Source organism: Pieris napi, chromosome 14 (genome assembly GCF_905475465.1).
Source record: "Pieris napi chromosome 14, ilPieNapi1.2, whole genome shotgun sequence".
Taxonomy (NCBI): Eukaryota; Metazoa; Arthropoda; class Insecta; order Lepidoptera; family Pieridae; genus Pieris; species Pieris napi.
The window spans coordinates 4,231,898-4,247,725 of NC_062247.1; the positions used below are offsets into that span (position 1 = coordinate 4,231,898).

The 15,828-nt window shown below is 31.9% G+C and overlaps 1 protein-coding gene across 10 annotated transcripts; it reads right to left on the minus strand.

The window, feature by feature from the left end:
- Nucleotides 1-52: 52 nt before the first annotated feature.
- Nucleotides 53-12,345, minus strand: LOC125055727 (eukaryotic translation initiation factor 4E-binding protein Mextli). Of its 10 annotated transcripts, XM_047658242.1 has the most exons (14): nucleotides 11,909-12,160; nucleotides 11,620-11,744; nucleotides 11,400-11,553; nucleotides 11,176-11,329; nucleotides 10,718-10,919; nucleotides 9,082-9,153; nucleotides 8,495-8,555; nucleotides 6,893-7,037; nucleotides 5,846-5,980; nucleotides 4,898-5,084; nucleotides 3,526-3,591; nucleotides 2,597-2,715; nucleotides 1,588-1,616; nucleotides 53-1,277 (listed from the first exon to the last, which is right to left on the minus strand). In XM_047658242.1, exons 1-14 carry the CDS (start codon nucleotides 11,914-11,916, stop codon nucleotides 1,244-1,246), a joined length of 1,491 nt encoding a protein of 496 aa, XP_047514198.1. In that variant the 5' UTR covers nucleotides 11,917-12,160; the 3' UTR covers nucleotides 53-1,243. The 10 variants fall into 10 exon arrangements, 9 of the variants coding, with proteins under 9 accessions (XP_047514198.1, XP_047514197.1, XP_047514201.1 ...); XM_047658241.1 differs by lacking the exons at nucleotides 1,588-1,616; nucleotides 11,909-12,160 and adding an exon at nucleotides 12,199-12,345; XM_047658245.1 differs by lacking the exon at nucleotides 3,526-3,591.
- Nucleotides 12,346-15,828: the final 3,483 nt, after the last annotated feature.

Sequence of the window (15,828 nt, forward strand, 5' to 3'; positions counted from 1 at the left end):
TTTTAAACTTGAGGTAATTTAGGTTCCGCTAAGGTTAAATAAAACTCAAATGTATTATAAACTTTAGTATATCTAGAAATTTTACAATGACAGTTAATAAAACAAAAATAACCAAATTTCAACACATTTAAATAAACAGGTTGATTTTTCAATCAAAATATTTTAGTTGCCTCAGTGCGATTTAAATACCTTTTTTGGTATTTGTAATAAATATATATATTGCAAACTTACGTATTTTAAAATGGTGTCTTTTGTAATTGCCTACAAAATTGTCACGTGTAAATAAATGGTAATATATATGTGGTAATAACAGTCATAAAATACTTTAATATTTTGTAAAACTAATCAATATAGAAAAAAGCCTGGATACTTAGTCTATTAAAAATATATGTCAAATTATAACAAGACTTGGCTTCAATGGGCATAAACATTAATAAAATAAGAAAAAAACAACAATATAGTAATTGTAAATATACCTCGGCCAGGCTTTTTAGAAATATAAATCTTACGACGTAGTGAGAATCGAATACCACTCGATAGGACTAGACACTAGATACAATTTGAATGAGTATACAAACACACAAAGAAATGCAAGCATTCTTCTTAAAATAAATGGAATCACTATAATATCAGAAGTTTTTCGCTTCCGCAGACCATAAATAACGAAACTAAGAAAATTTACGACGAAGTTTTTTTTGTTCTTAAGGCACATGTTTAGAAATGTAAAGAAAGCAGAGATCGCAACAAATTTAAAAACGCATCATCCCTGCGCGATTATCACAACAGTAGATCCATTAGTAAATAAATTATAAAACTATACTAAATAAAAACATTTTCAATAAATAAATATTTTGGTGAGCTAATACTTTTAGTGAGTTAGGGTCCGCTAAAATAGACAAAGCGTGCAAAGAGACGGACGTGTCTTTCGAGGTGAAGCGATATAACTAGGCAACCTAGCGTATAGCAAAGACGCGGGTCTCGTGATAAATATAATAGATAATGTATGATTCCCATTATTGCGCTCGCTCACTATGTGGTGCGTGTAGGTGTGTAATATATCTTCAGAGGCGAAATCGTCATTTCAAAAATCATTTACTAATCACCAGGATTAGATGGGCTATAGGTCAACTGTAAGTGCGCATAAATGCGAGCGAGCGCAGTGGACGGTTAAATTATTCCGGTTCTGGCGAATCAGGCGCATCTACGGCTGCCATGGTGATAGCTACCGCAGCTCGAACCTTCTTCAAATAACTGGCGCTGTCAAACTCCAGGCAACTCTGTAGATTGTTCCAATTGATTTTAGATTGTCGGTGTTAAATGTGCTAAAATGAACCGCCCCTCGGTTATGATAAGCGTATTTCTGTTAGAGACAAAGCAGTGCCGCATGCCACATCGGGTTACGTGCGTTCTTATAAGTATGAAGGATAGAAGCGCAAAGCAAAGACAGGTGCATTTTTAAACATTTTTATATTCAAAACAATAGACATTGACAAGAACACAACACTGTTAATTTATAGAAAAGCGAAACACAACGTAAACAAAATATAAGCTTTCAATAAAGTCGGAGAAACTCCTAGTACCCTCTACCTGTACTGAACCCCTCTCGAGTATCCATTCTGTCCGGGCAGCGTGAATTGAAAACGGCATTAAACATCGTCCCAGTAAAACAGCTTATAAATATTTAAAAGGTTGCGTATCAACACAGAATATAATTATCTAATAATACCATCATATAAAAGACTATAACAACTTTGCGAATTTTCGCTACGTCAACACACATAAATGAGATCATTTATTTGGTAGCAATTAAAGGAATCAACTCTTAAACTAGAAATTTAGTCTTACGCTAATCAACCTCAGTGTAATCAAACTTATATTTAAATTAGCTTAGGGAAACAAGCTTAATTTAAATTATGCTTAGAAATCCAATTAGCTTACAACGTCTTATATTTGAGTACACTGAAATTTGTTTAAGCCTTATAAACCTTGGCCCATGCTCTTGCGATATTAGTGCGTGAAGCGTTCATACATTCCAGAATGCTCTTACGCAGATTAGTTCATCTGAGCTCTTTTAAGAGCGAGAAGACTATATCTATTAACATTACTCAAACGTTTAATTACTAAACTTTGATGTAATAAAAACATTCTGGAACGTACTTAATCAGAAATTAGCACATTAAGAGTATTATGAGGGGAGAGGGGATCGCCCGAATCAAGCTGACGAAATGATGACACGATCGCGAAATGACTTGGCTTAATTTTTGGAATTAATTTTAATGTTAAATAAATCTTAAGACTAGTTTGTAAATAACAAAAAAAATCATAAATTTTGATTAAATATTTCCTGATAAAGTCAAATCAACATAGACCTTTCAAGGAAGATTCCTAATCGGAATTTTAAGAGCGAGACGTTCAGTGAGCCAGAAACTATTGAAATTCCAAATCATTTCGCGATATCCTCAGTGCCCAGTTAATAAAAGTTGCGGCAGAGTAGTGCCGCAAGGTAGTTGGGATGGTGAAGGGGCGGCCAGCCTCGGAAAGGGATGACGCGGGCCCGCGGTGGAGGGCGGTAGGCGCGTGGCGAGGGGAGCGTTACCTTGCGCGCGAGGTCCGGCGGAAAGGCAGCAAGGCCGGCCGGCGGCAGCTTGCTAAGGGGCGAGTCCGCGTATTGCACCAGCGTCTCGTACGTGTATACCTGTCTTGTTCCCGCTGAACCTGGACACCCGTATAGTGTGTACTATCACGCGTCGATTAGTTTTTGGCGTCATCGAAATCGTATTTTTCTACAACGCGTATGTGCATCAAAAATTTAATATCCTTTGACGTTTAATAAGGCTGTATGTAGCAGTTTTTTCGATTAAAGGAAATATTTTCGATACATTTTAGAAGCTCGTCCATTTTGGACAATCTTCAACAATGTGTGTGGGTGGGTGCCGACAAGAGATTAGAACAATTAATATCAATAGCTTTTTATTAATAAAAAAATTCAATTCACGAATTTGAAACACCTTTGCTGTAGTTATCCACTTAGCCAGGAACTTGAACATATTTATTATTAAGTTAATTATTGAGTGCACACAAAGCTTATTGTTATTGACTGACTTCTGCATTCTACATATCAAATCATGCTAAACGATAGTAATATTATGTAGAATTATTAATCAAAGACTTAAGTATATGTTACGTTAATAATAGGCGCATGCGCAACATGAATGCAATTACATACTTAATAACTTATATCCTACAATTCTGAAATTATCGTAAATATTAAATACATAATTTAAATAAATGTGTAGTATATGTAACAGCAAAATGTAAAATGCAAAATATTTGAAAGTCAATGTTGGAATTAGTTTAAATAATGGAGTAATGATTGAATCGATTTATGGATAAATTAACGTTTAATTTTGATACTTAAACTAAAATCTAAGTTTAACACTAATCGAAATTTTTAATGAATTCGTAGAGTATAATTGGTCCTTCGAGCCGGATTTATACCGAGTGACTATTGTGTGGGTGCCTTACCTTGGTTCTTGTCAGTGGAGGTGGCACGCGAGAATCGTGGGCGTCGCGGCAACGTGTCACCCTCGCCTGCACAACCACAACTCTGTACCCACCAGCCCCATACGATACAAACACCACGGTATTGTCTGACATTCATCAACAACAGCTTTCTCATTCAAAATATCTTTGATTTGTTTAAGGAATTCTGAATTAGTTTACAATTTGAATGTATCGAATTTACTTTAATGTTATTGAAATTAAATAGTTGTTGGTTTTTATAATAAATTTAACTGTATCGGAATGTCAATGAATAGCCAAACATGGGTTAAATGTAATGGCGGCAGTGGATTGGGTATTAATAATGGCCGATGGTTTTATATGAAATTTGGAAAAGTCTGCCCCACTCGTGGTTCGATATATATATACAGTCTTATTAAATACATAATCATACAAATATACATTATGAATTACTAATAATAATATATATTATAAGTAATGGGAATGCGATGCGATCAACTCAAACCCTACATGCTTCAGTCAGTCGAGATAAAAAACATCCATAATAATAAATACTGTAACCGATATTATAAAGTATTTATTTTGTATTTCTTCTGATATAAAAGCACCTTTATCGAAGATTAAATAAGGAAGACTTGCCTTCTAAGCAGCAAAGCGAAAATCGCTAGAACTTTTTAGGTTTGTAAGGTTCAAATGCGTCATTACATGCTATGTTAGGAACTAAAACGTTGGAGAAAATATCACTATCTTATGTGCAGAAAAACCAAACGTAATCAGATTAATATATACTAACGCTAGAATTAGATTAACGGTATAAACCTACACCGTAATATTAGATTTAAATATTCAAAAAAGCTGCAAATCCGAGCAGTATCCTAGTGTCTATATTGAGATAACTGTTTTTAATATAAACTAACTCATAGTATTGTCTTTGATTTACATAACCTTTACACATTTAAAGAAAAAACTGTTTAACCGGATTGAAGTTATGTATTATTATAAATTTACAACTATTTAACATAATTTTAAATTTATCCGACGTTTCGCGTGCTTTACAGCGTGCGTGGTCACGGTGACTGAAGACAAAATGACAAGACAATGTTGGATGTCAAAAAGTATCACAGCTGTAGAGAAAGTTGCCTTATCTGTATTTATTACCCCGGAGTTGGTATTGACTAAAAGATGGAGGGTTTTGGCAAAAATGGCTCACGGTGTCCTCTATTTATGTTAAATAGTTGTAAATTTATAATAATACATAACTTCAATCCGGTTAAACAGTTTTTTCTTTAAATAAAACTAACTCTTTAATTTTATTAACTTTAACTCACTTTGCAAGTACCTATGAACAAAATCTAAAAACAATTTTAAAACTTACCAGCCTGATTATCTTGAGCTGGGACAAAAACCTCGTCATCATCATTTCCATTAAGAGTTGTATCATCTTGCAAGATAAAAGCTGCATTGGGCCTTTGGGACAAAGTGAAGAAATCACCCGAACCAGCACCCATGGCTTCCAACGCGCTTGCGCTTTCAAAGTACTCGTCTAGCACCAGTTTTGCTGTCTGTAATATTTTTTGTTTAACTGATTCAAATAAAGGGAGTAAATGTTTTTTCTTTACCTTGAAGAAGAAGTCTAGTGTAACAAGTAAATTTATCAAAATAGGCATTCAAAGGCCTAAATTAATATTTTTCTCAATAGATACCTATTTATTAATAAGTGAAATCTACTATTTATACACCAGTACATAAAAACTTGCAACAATTTACTTATGGTCTAAGATCCCGATATACAACGACCTTCACCGAGATACTTATTTAATGAAACGTATTTTATATTTCATTTAATATGTCAATAAATATAATCCATATGGGTTGCCTAGCAAATTTCAGTCCAGAGTATATTTAATTAATTTAAAAAATGATATTTTTTTAAACATTTCACCAGTATGATTATTAGATAAATTCTATACCAATCGAAAGTATGAATCCCATAGAAGAAGAAAGGTTATAGTGATACATATATAATACTACCCTGATTAAGAAAAATTAAAAAAATTTACTACATGCAAATTATAATTTTTTTTTTAAATTAATTAAACATACTCTGGACTGAAATTTGCTAGGCAACACATATGGATTATATCGGTGTGTGTGGATTATCGGTGAAGGTCGTTGTATATCGGGATCTTATACTATTATTTTATTACTATGACATTTTGACCGTATAAAAAAGATTCTATTACAAACACTAACACGCATAAACGCCAATTATATTTAGATGAATTAGTATAATAGATTTAGATGAATATTCGCGATAACTTGCCTTAACGAAATCCAAGTTATCGCCAGTGATCTTAATAGAGTTGGTGCCAAACATCACCGTGTACTTGTACTCTCCTAAAGCAGCATCATTCGTTGAGAAACTGTGAAGTAATGCTCTGTTGCCATGCGGAGATTTCTGAAATAGTTTTGTGTGTTTACAAAATAATTATACATTTTCACAGATATAGTAAATGCTCCTTGGTACGCCCGCAACGTCAATTTCTATAAGGCCCTAAACACCAACTATGCATCTTTGAGTCATCATCTTTATCCGTAGGATATTTTTTTTTAAATTACGAAATAAATAAATAAACACAAAAAGCGTCGACGAAGAAATTAAAAAAAAAACATGGAAAAATCCACCAACAGAGGCTTTTTCACGACGCGAGCGCCTAGCTCGCCTCAACCCCATAGACCTAGCATATTTATAATAAAACCGTAAACATTAGTTATTCAGTTTTAAGCTTATCGCTTATCGAGATTCATAGGAGAGTTATTTTAAGACACTAGAGTGGACCTAAACGTAAAAATCACAAGTATGTTATGTTAAACTATACTATTTATTAGTTAAAAATTCCGTTACTGTTTTAAGCATTACACTGGCGAAAAAAAATAATGAGTTTTTTACTAACATCGTAAGTCCGAACTTATATTTACAATATTTATATATATAAATACTTTCCCAAAATTAAAAAGGATGGCTGTTCTAAGTTTCGAGTACTGAATGACCACTTGAAGGTAAGCAAATTTAATAATCAATTATCATAATATAAAATATATTTATAATTAAATTTACAGATAAAAAAATCGACTAGCAATCATTTTTTAACTCTCAATAATCAATAAATATTCCACTCCACTATATATAGTTACTAATACTTGGTATCATGTCTAATATAAACGATAATTTTGTATGTATGCTCGCGAATTGTCAAAAACACCTTAATTAAACAAACTCAGCCACAGATTCAGAGTCGAAATATCATATTCTAACCCTTCTAAGTGAATATCATATTCTAACCCTTCTAAGTGAATATCATATTCTAACCTCTCTAAGGCGTGGCACAGGTTCATCAGATCCATTTGAATCGAGCGAGGCGCGTGATGCTCCTAAAGGCAGGCTTTCCACACCTTCAAGCCTTACAGGGGACGCATTGCGCCTTATCGTATCGCCGATTAGATGCTTGGCGTGGCTGAAAATGAAGATGTAGATGAAGCTCTACTACCGAAATATCAAAAAACAGGTACCGAGTACAAAATCTCTCAAAGGTATGAGCTACTTATAATTGCCAATAATTAATTTAAACAAAAATATCATATCCAATAAGTTATTTCTCCCACATATGATTCTAGTGAGAACGTGAATTTTGAAGCGGGATAAAAAGTTTTAAATAACCGGACTTTGGACGATTATCGCTATGATCACACGTTATTGAATATGAATATATGAATATATTGTCATGTTTAAACTATGATATCTTTAACAGAGTGTAAGGACATAGCATTTAATAGTTATTTTAAGAGTAGTTTATGCAACTGTCATATAATAGAGGGTGAGAGAGAGAGAGCCGCAGGCGAGTTTCAAAATAAGATTACACGAGTGTTTTAATACCTTATATGCAGTTTCATACACTTCTTTATTTAATCTCTTGGCTATAGGTAGCTACATTAAATAAAATGCAATATAAAAGAAACAAAAGTCTGTTATTGGTCTATTGGCTCGGAACCAGCGCGTTGCTCACCACAGATAATGTTTACATAAATTTAATTGAAACCTCCTTGGTCGGGACACATTGTACTTTAATAATTGAAAAAATGTTTAAAGCATTGTTTTGTTAGGAGAATAATGCTTTAATTTAATTTTTTAATTTTCTTAAAGAAGTATGTAAATAAAATATGCCAATAAAGGTCTGTATTTCATTTCATAATTAGAATATTACCGAATGAGATTATATAAATATATTTTTCAAGTGGTTTTGTTTAAATTTTCTTCCGTATACTTTGTTTTATAATACGTTGCATATAATAAGAATCGTAAGCAATTGCATATATTTAGTGAATATATATTTAATCGATCGGACTATATGTAATCAATTCTAACCGAATTAAAAGCAACAAAATATCTATTAACCAGAAATGTACAACATATGTATAGTATTGAATTATGAAAAGGAAATCTTTATAAGTTGGAGTTATTTCACCGGTGAATAGTCCGTGAAAACCGCGCCATATCCTTATAAAGGTTCATAAGCATTCATGAGTCACGCATTCTAGTTCATGAGCCAGTGTTCTTTTCAAAGCCGTCATCAATTATAAAGATATCAAAATGGATGTCAGTTTATCTGGTAACACGTGTTTCTGACAAATTGTATGCGATTTACGTTATTACGTTGACACACAATATTTAAAGAATTATACAAACATGTAAAAATTAACGCAGAAAAACAATTAGCAATATATGGTATGTGTGATGTTGTATAGTTTGTGAACATTGAATGGGTTTAAAATGTAAGTTATTAAAGTAACAAAATATATTATAAAATGGGCAATAATCACTTATTGAGACTTTATTACAACAAAATAAATATACCTAATTCGCCGTAATTGACATCATACAAATAATTACAATTTATTCGTGAATTATACATACTTCACGTTCTCCTCATTGGGGCCAGTAATTTGCACCAAACGCTCTTTCGCTCCCGGACTCACTGAAATGGAAGTAAAAAAAATATAAAACTATTCGTGTCAAAGTGTCAATTGTTAGTCTTGTTATTTGAAAGCAAGCTATGTGAATATTATGAGGGTTAACATAATCACATTTTTTTTTTCATTTCTTTTCTAGCAATCCACGAAGCAATGAGGTTAGAGCCGTAATCGCTATCAGCAAGATTGTTACATTATTACTTTAAATTATCCTGTCTTTAACGCTATGAATTGATACTAAAATTAAGTAATGCTATATCAGTCTTGTTTTAACGATCATGGTAATCGCCAGCACCGCCTGATGTGCTATAAAATGTGATTAAACATATATTTTAAAGCCATATCTGGCCATGTCTGTAGTAAATCAGATTATGTCTGCATTATATGTTATATAATGATAATATGTTGTATTTGATACGCCGGTTTGCAATATGGCCAGCTTTTTATAAAACATTTGCTCATTTTTTTAATATATATGAAGATATCCAGCACACCATGCTAAGCATCCCACCTTCCACCGTGCAATCATACCTCTCTGAAACGATATAATCGTATCACTTAGCTCCTCGATCATGTGCACCCGTCTGCCCTTGATACCCATCACTGGAAACCCAAAACAATACTTCAAACTCTAAACGCAGTGACGTAAAATAGCCGGTAGAGTTATGACAAAGAAATTAGACGCCCATTTAATTCATACTTGACTACCTTATTATAGTTTTGTCACGTTTATTTATTCGCAACTAGCTATGGCCCGTGCTTTGTGTGCGACTTTGCGTGGATAAATTAAAAAGATCTTGGAGACGGCGGAAGCAAATTTGTTTAATGTATAGATTATTCTATATAAACCCTCTTATCGATGGATCTCGAAACATTGTCAAGTTACGTATTTTAAAATATTTTTTTTTTCTATGTAGAGAAGCTGCCGTTAAGCGATGAATATCCATGATACTGATGTAATTTCGGGTAGACTATTACTGTGTAACTTATCAGTTTGTAATAACCCTACCGGAATGACAGAAATTATAATAAAAATAAATATTTGAATTATTTTTAAAATTACGTCACTGCTTACGCAATTGAAAACTTGCTACAATTCTAAAGAAATTAAAAGTTTATTTATCCAATAAAATATGTTCATGCAAATTTTTAAACTTTCTCTTACGACATGCTTCATGTTCTATTTAGATTACTTTTACGACATAAAGTACAACTTTACTACTATTTATCAAAATAATATTGACATTGATAATAAAGTTACTTCTTTCACTAACATGCAAAAATTAATGTTGTCTAAGCTAAAAATATTTATATAAAAATACATTTAATTTCATTACAATAACGAACGTGCGTCTAATAAGGAGTACTTTAAAAATCATGCATGCATATTAAAATGTATCTAAGTTGAGACATTACTTTTGCTCTTGGTCTAAGATCCCGCTATACAACGACCTTCACCGAGATGCTTATTTAATGAAACTTATTTTATATATAATTTAATATGTCAATAAATATAATCCATATGGGTTGCCTAGCAAATTTCAGTCCAGAGTATTTTTAATTAATTTAAAAAAAAAATATTTTTTTAAACATTTCACCGGTATGATTATTAGATAAATTCTATACCAATCGAAAGTATGAAGCCCATAGAATATGCAAAAGTTAGATTCTTTTTAATCAATTAATTATTTATGTGTATATTTTTTATGTGACACTAAAGTATATATACATCTTTAGTATAAAAGAAGGTTATAGTGATACATATATAATACTACCCTGATTAAAAATATTGATTGAAAAAAGTTAAAAAAATTCACTACATGCAAATTATAAAAAAAAATTTTTTTTTAAATATTAATTAAACATACTCTGGACTGAAATTTGCTAGGCAACCCATATGGATTATATTTATTGACATATTAAATTATATATAAAATAAGTTTCATTAAATAAGCATCTCGGTGAAGGTCGTTGTATAGCGGGATCTTATACTATCTATGTATTAACAATGTCATGTAGACAGCTTAACAAAAGTAATTTTAATCTTTATAGGATTAAGAATACATAATATACATCAAATGTTTCACTTTTCACTACCTAGACACTATAAAATCGTTTTATAAAAACCAGGTCAGATAACTTTTTCATATAAATGTGATAAACATACCTTTTCCAGAATCAGCATTTCTAATTACAACCTCATCCTTAGAGTAATTCTTGCCAGGGATCTTAGTCGGTTTTGGGAATTTGCCTGAAGGCTTGATAACTTCCCCCGGGGCAAGTAATGCCGGCGGCTCGGTGGGCGCAGCCAGCGTTGGGGACACCGAGCCGCCCGAACCTGCACCCTCCATGGTTGGTACCAGCAGCGGCTGTGCAAAGTTTGTCTCTGTAATATCTTTTATTGCCTTCATGGCTTAGTTTATTATATAATAATAAGACACATAAACTTCATGAGTTGAATTTCTATCGAAACAAATATTGTTTCGGGTTGGAATTTAATTAACATAGTGTAAACTCTGACGATGACCCCTATCAAAAACATCCCCGTCATCATTAAAATGTCTAAGATAAGGAAGGGAAGGTTAAACAATCGTATATATCTAACATAAATATTAAACTTTGTACCTCAGCATGAGTACCACGGTGCCTGTAGTATTGACTCATATAATCAGACCCCTGCCAGTGTTTTGCTCTTAATTCAATTAATTCCAATAAATGAAGACGACTCTTCTTATCAAGCCTTTCATCCTGAGATCCATTTCGAAAAAGAACAAAGTACCTATGGGGAAAAAAGTTATTAAATGTCAATAAAAACAATAACATAAATAATATTGATATTGTTTACTAACCTATCTAAGAACTCTTTGTAGACACCTTCAAGTTGAGCGCCATATAATTTCAGGTTAGAGTACATAGTTGAAATGTTACTATGAAGAGCTCGGTCAAACTGACCCTGCATCATTTGGTAAGCCACCCCCTCTGTCAGCATAATCAAGTCATCAACTGAAACAGAGAGCAAATTAGAACACATACTTTCCTTAGTGCAGAAGCCACTAATAAGATTCTTACCAGAATTTATTTTCACGTCTACTACCGAGTTGCGATTGTGTGCAGAACTAGTCGTCGATTTCAAGGGTCTGGGTACTTCAAGTTTTTTGACTGTGCGGGTCATTTTCGTTAGGGTCGACATGGTGCTGTTTGTAAATAAATCATCAAAGTTATGAAAATACAAGATGCAATATTGATAGGTATTATTTGAATCAATATTATTGAAAGAACGTGTAACCTTGTCATAATTTATTCATAGCTAATGAAACAATGAACAGGAACCTAGCTATCATAAAAATGAGCAACTCACTCATCCATGGCGACTTCAATTTGTTGCAATCTACACAAACTAAAACCACTAATATCGGGCAAAAAGCGTGAAAAGTGAAAGTGATGACAATATTCTTTAGCGAATAAATTCAGTACAAATCCAATACGTGTTCATTACTCGTTAAATTGGGTTTTCTTTTAATATAAAAGGAAAGGTGAAAAATTTTGACTTTTTGAAAGACGGAATATTTTACTCGATGTTGAACGTAAAGACAAAACAATTGAAAACTATAGAACTCGATGAAATAAGAAATAAACAAGAAAACTCACCTGGCTACGCCATTAATTCGCAATAAAAATAAAATTAGTGAAGTGACTTCACTACTTGCAGAATGAACATGCAAATAAAAAGAGTTACCGATTTTATAAAAGAATAACTAAATTAATAATTTTCTACATGGTGTAATTTTCTTTAGGTAATTAATACATAATTAAAATTAATATCAGTTATAATACGAAAAACCGTACTTTTGAGCAATTTAAAAAAAAAATTACCAGCACTAGTATTTTCTATAAAAACCAATTAAGCTATAGGTAACCTGTGGAATTCTGTCAGCTGTCAAATGGTCATCTATATGTCATTTTGACTGGTAAATTGTAATTATTTGATCTGTTGACTGTTCACTGTTGTGTTTATGGAAAAGACGTGCGATTTGTGAGTGTTGTGTCTCAGTTTGAAAATTATTTCAAACTTTGATTTGAAAAAAATGTTATTAAAATGATTACTAAGTATTTTGAAATAATTAATAACAAACCAATATATAATGACTATAAGTATAAAGTGTTTAAGTGAATAAGAAGTGGAATTTTGCTTTCTGTTTAGTTTGTGGAAGGTATGGCACAATTAAATATTTTTTTAACGTGGTTTATTAACCAAATTTATCTACATTGTCTTAAAATTGTTTGGTCTAGTTCAAATAAGTTCTATAACATATTTTGTATCTTTAAATTTATTACAAAACATATTTTATATTAACTTGCTTTCCTATAAGAAAATTGCCCCAATACATAGCCTGTTTATTTTTATATTTATGCTTAATTGTATGTTAATCAGATACTTGTACAATACAGTATTGTTGCTATGTTATGTTATAAACTGGTGACTGTCTATCTTTTTAGCAAACATTTTAATTTTTGAATAAATTTTAATTGGAATAAAGGAAAGAAACCATTTACATTAAGTTTATGAAGTCAAAACTTTTAAACTTTTAATCAATAAAAGATGAATTTTTATTGTTTCAGGGGCAACCATGCATAAATACTATCTTTCCTTGCTACTGGTGCGTCTTCTGTTGCCTGGGGCACTCCTCCTTAGTAAGTACTCACTTACTTTTAAATATTTGAAATATTATGGAATAATATTTATAATAAATTTATTAAATTATATGACATCACAAAGAATTACAGTTCTGGAAGTAAGGAAAATCACCCTTACTTCCAGGCTACCCTAATAGCCAGTTCTTCTCATTGGTAAAAAACAACTAACATTTGGATGAGCATCATTTCGGCATTTAATTACTAGGTAGATAGCATGCTGCTAAGATTTATAAATATTTTGTAGTATAATATGATTTCCTACATTCCTAAAAATAGGTACATTTTATTAAAATCTTTTTTAGTTTAACATATAAAGAATTTGTTTGATGAATCACCTCATGAATCAGTGATTGCATTAATAAGTTAAAACCGAGTGTGTAACCAAAACTTGTGATAAATAACACTAAGTTGCAAATTCAAAATAAATTAATTTATAACATGAGAATTGGGACAATGTGAGGAAAGTTAAAGTTAAATTGATTACTTAAGTGGACAGAGTATTTTGAGCGTGTTTATAAATGATTGACGCGACGGCAATAATCCGAATGTTTTCTACAGAAATTGTGCAACTTCGACTCCCGAAATAAAGTTTACGTAATCGGAACATTTTATCGCGTTACAAGGAATTTAGGTAACGGCTATATTATCGGTGACTAAGTAGATAAATTAGCAGAAAAAATTGTACTTTGTATCAAAAGGAAATCTAATAACTAGTACAGCCTTTTAATGTACTCTGTGAAATCTTTTTATTACACGCACATATATCTAGACGAAAGTTATATTTTTAGTAATATGGTGATTTTATTAGGTCTAAAACTGCTAAATACGTAAGATACGTTTAGCGCCCTCATACCCATTAACACCCAGTGAATAGATATTCAAGTGATATGTGAGGATTATATTAATTCCTATTTATCTCTAGTGCATTTATGAAATACTATTACATATCAAAATAGCACTAATGTCGCATTGCGGTCAAGGAGTAATGTATCCTCAGGGCGCGTCATTTTGGGTGCGTCCTCGCAATTTGATTTGACCTACTGAACTCTTGTAGAACACGAGACCAATGCTACGACACCTAAATGAAACAATTTTTTTTATTTATTTATTTATTATATACATGATCTTAAATAGAAAATAAGTTGGTGTGGTGGAAACACAAACTGGACAAAGTTTTTCTGTCCACCAGGACGTCGAACATATTTAACATAAGACATTTAATTAGATTGGTCAGTTACTTTAATAAAATACAATATCGGTTATGCCATGTGTGATATGAGCGCCCGTTAGTTAAAAGTCGAGTAAAAATAGTCTAGTGCTATAAAAAACGATCGTATTATCTTGGGTAGTAAACAGCATACTCATTGTCGTTCAGAATTTTTATTGTAATTCTTCCAATGCAATTCTCCATTTTAATACAATGCAATTTCACAACATACAAAGCTTTATTTTGAGTTATTTTTTGTTCGCGCTTCAATTAATGTTATCACGACGAATAATAGACACATATAAACTTGAAATGTGCTATAAATGACCTCACTATAAAATGTGTAGGTACTAAAGTTAGTTACATCGGTGGATTTATACATTTGCCTCCAGTTGGTTATCATTTTTGCCGGCCCTATTAATCTTTGCAATTTAAAGCTTAGTTTACAATCAAATTAATAAGATTTTTTTATAAGTTTTCTTTTGTTTTTTACAACATTTTCCGTTACGTATTAATCGTGCACTAAGGCATTATTTTTTCTAAGCTAAGAAAAGCTCAAGAAGGTAGTACCTGCCTTATAAGTAGTATACCTACTATAATCCCGCCCTAAGCTCCAGCCAAATAAGTTGCTGGTTATTGCGCCTCAGTTACTATGGCATCTGTTACCATGGCCTATTTTTTTTTGTATGGAAAAATTATCATTACCGTGTTAATAAACATAGTAACTTTACACTACGTTTAAAATATAGCCGACAACAGCCTGCCTAGTCGGCTATGTCGCTGCTGCTTAAAGTATTAATTGCTACATCGTGTTTCGATGTTGTTTTATTATTGTGCACCATGTATTACGTTATTTCGTCGCGGAACGATCGTTTACTTAACTAATGGACCACACCTATCTGTTTTTCTTTGTATTACAATCTGCAATAAGCTTTTTATAGGTGAAAAAAGATTAACATTTGACATAGCGCTAATTAATACCTATATTATTACTTTCAATTTAACTCATAGTTTTTATTAATTAAATTTGCGTATAACACGATCTATTCGAAGTTTACGAAGACTGATAAATATTGGTTTTAAAACAAGCATTACGTACTTAACAATAGAGCAACGAATCTTTCAATCATATTGATCACATATACATCAATATACATATAAATAATTATTGATATTTTATTAAGGCTCTTAAACATCACACACACATATTAAAACGGAGACAATCAAGCAATTTTGACAAATGTAAGACATAAGATATACCTATACAGATGTGGAAATGACATGAAAACGTGTGAATCAGGCGTAGCTGTAACTATGTAACTTCCTGAATCGACTAACTCGCGATTTCGCGACACACAAATCTTTGCGTATCGAAG

Bases quoted from the DNA above. Each gene is read 5' to 3' on its own strand.
- LOC125055727 (XM_047658239.1), bottom strand. The intron at 8,556-9,081 runs GTATGATTGCAC...CTTCCATTTCAG, and splicing joins GATTATATCGTTTCAGAGAG to TGAGTCCGGGAGCGAAAGAG. The intron at 2,716-3,525 runs GTAAGGCACCCA...ACGGGTGTCCAG, and splicing joins CTCCACTGACAAGAACCAAG to GTTCAGCGGGAACAAGACAG.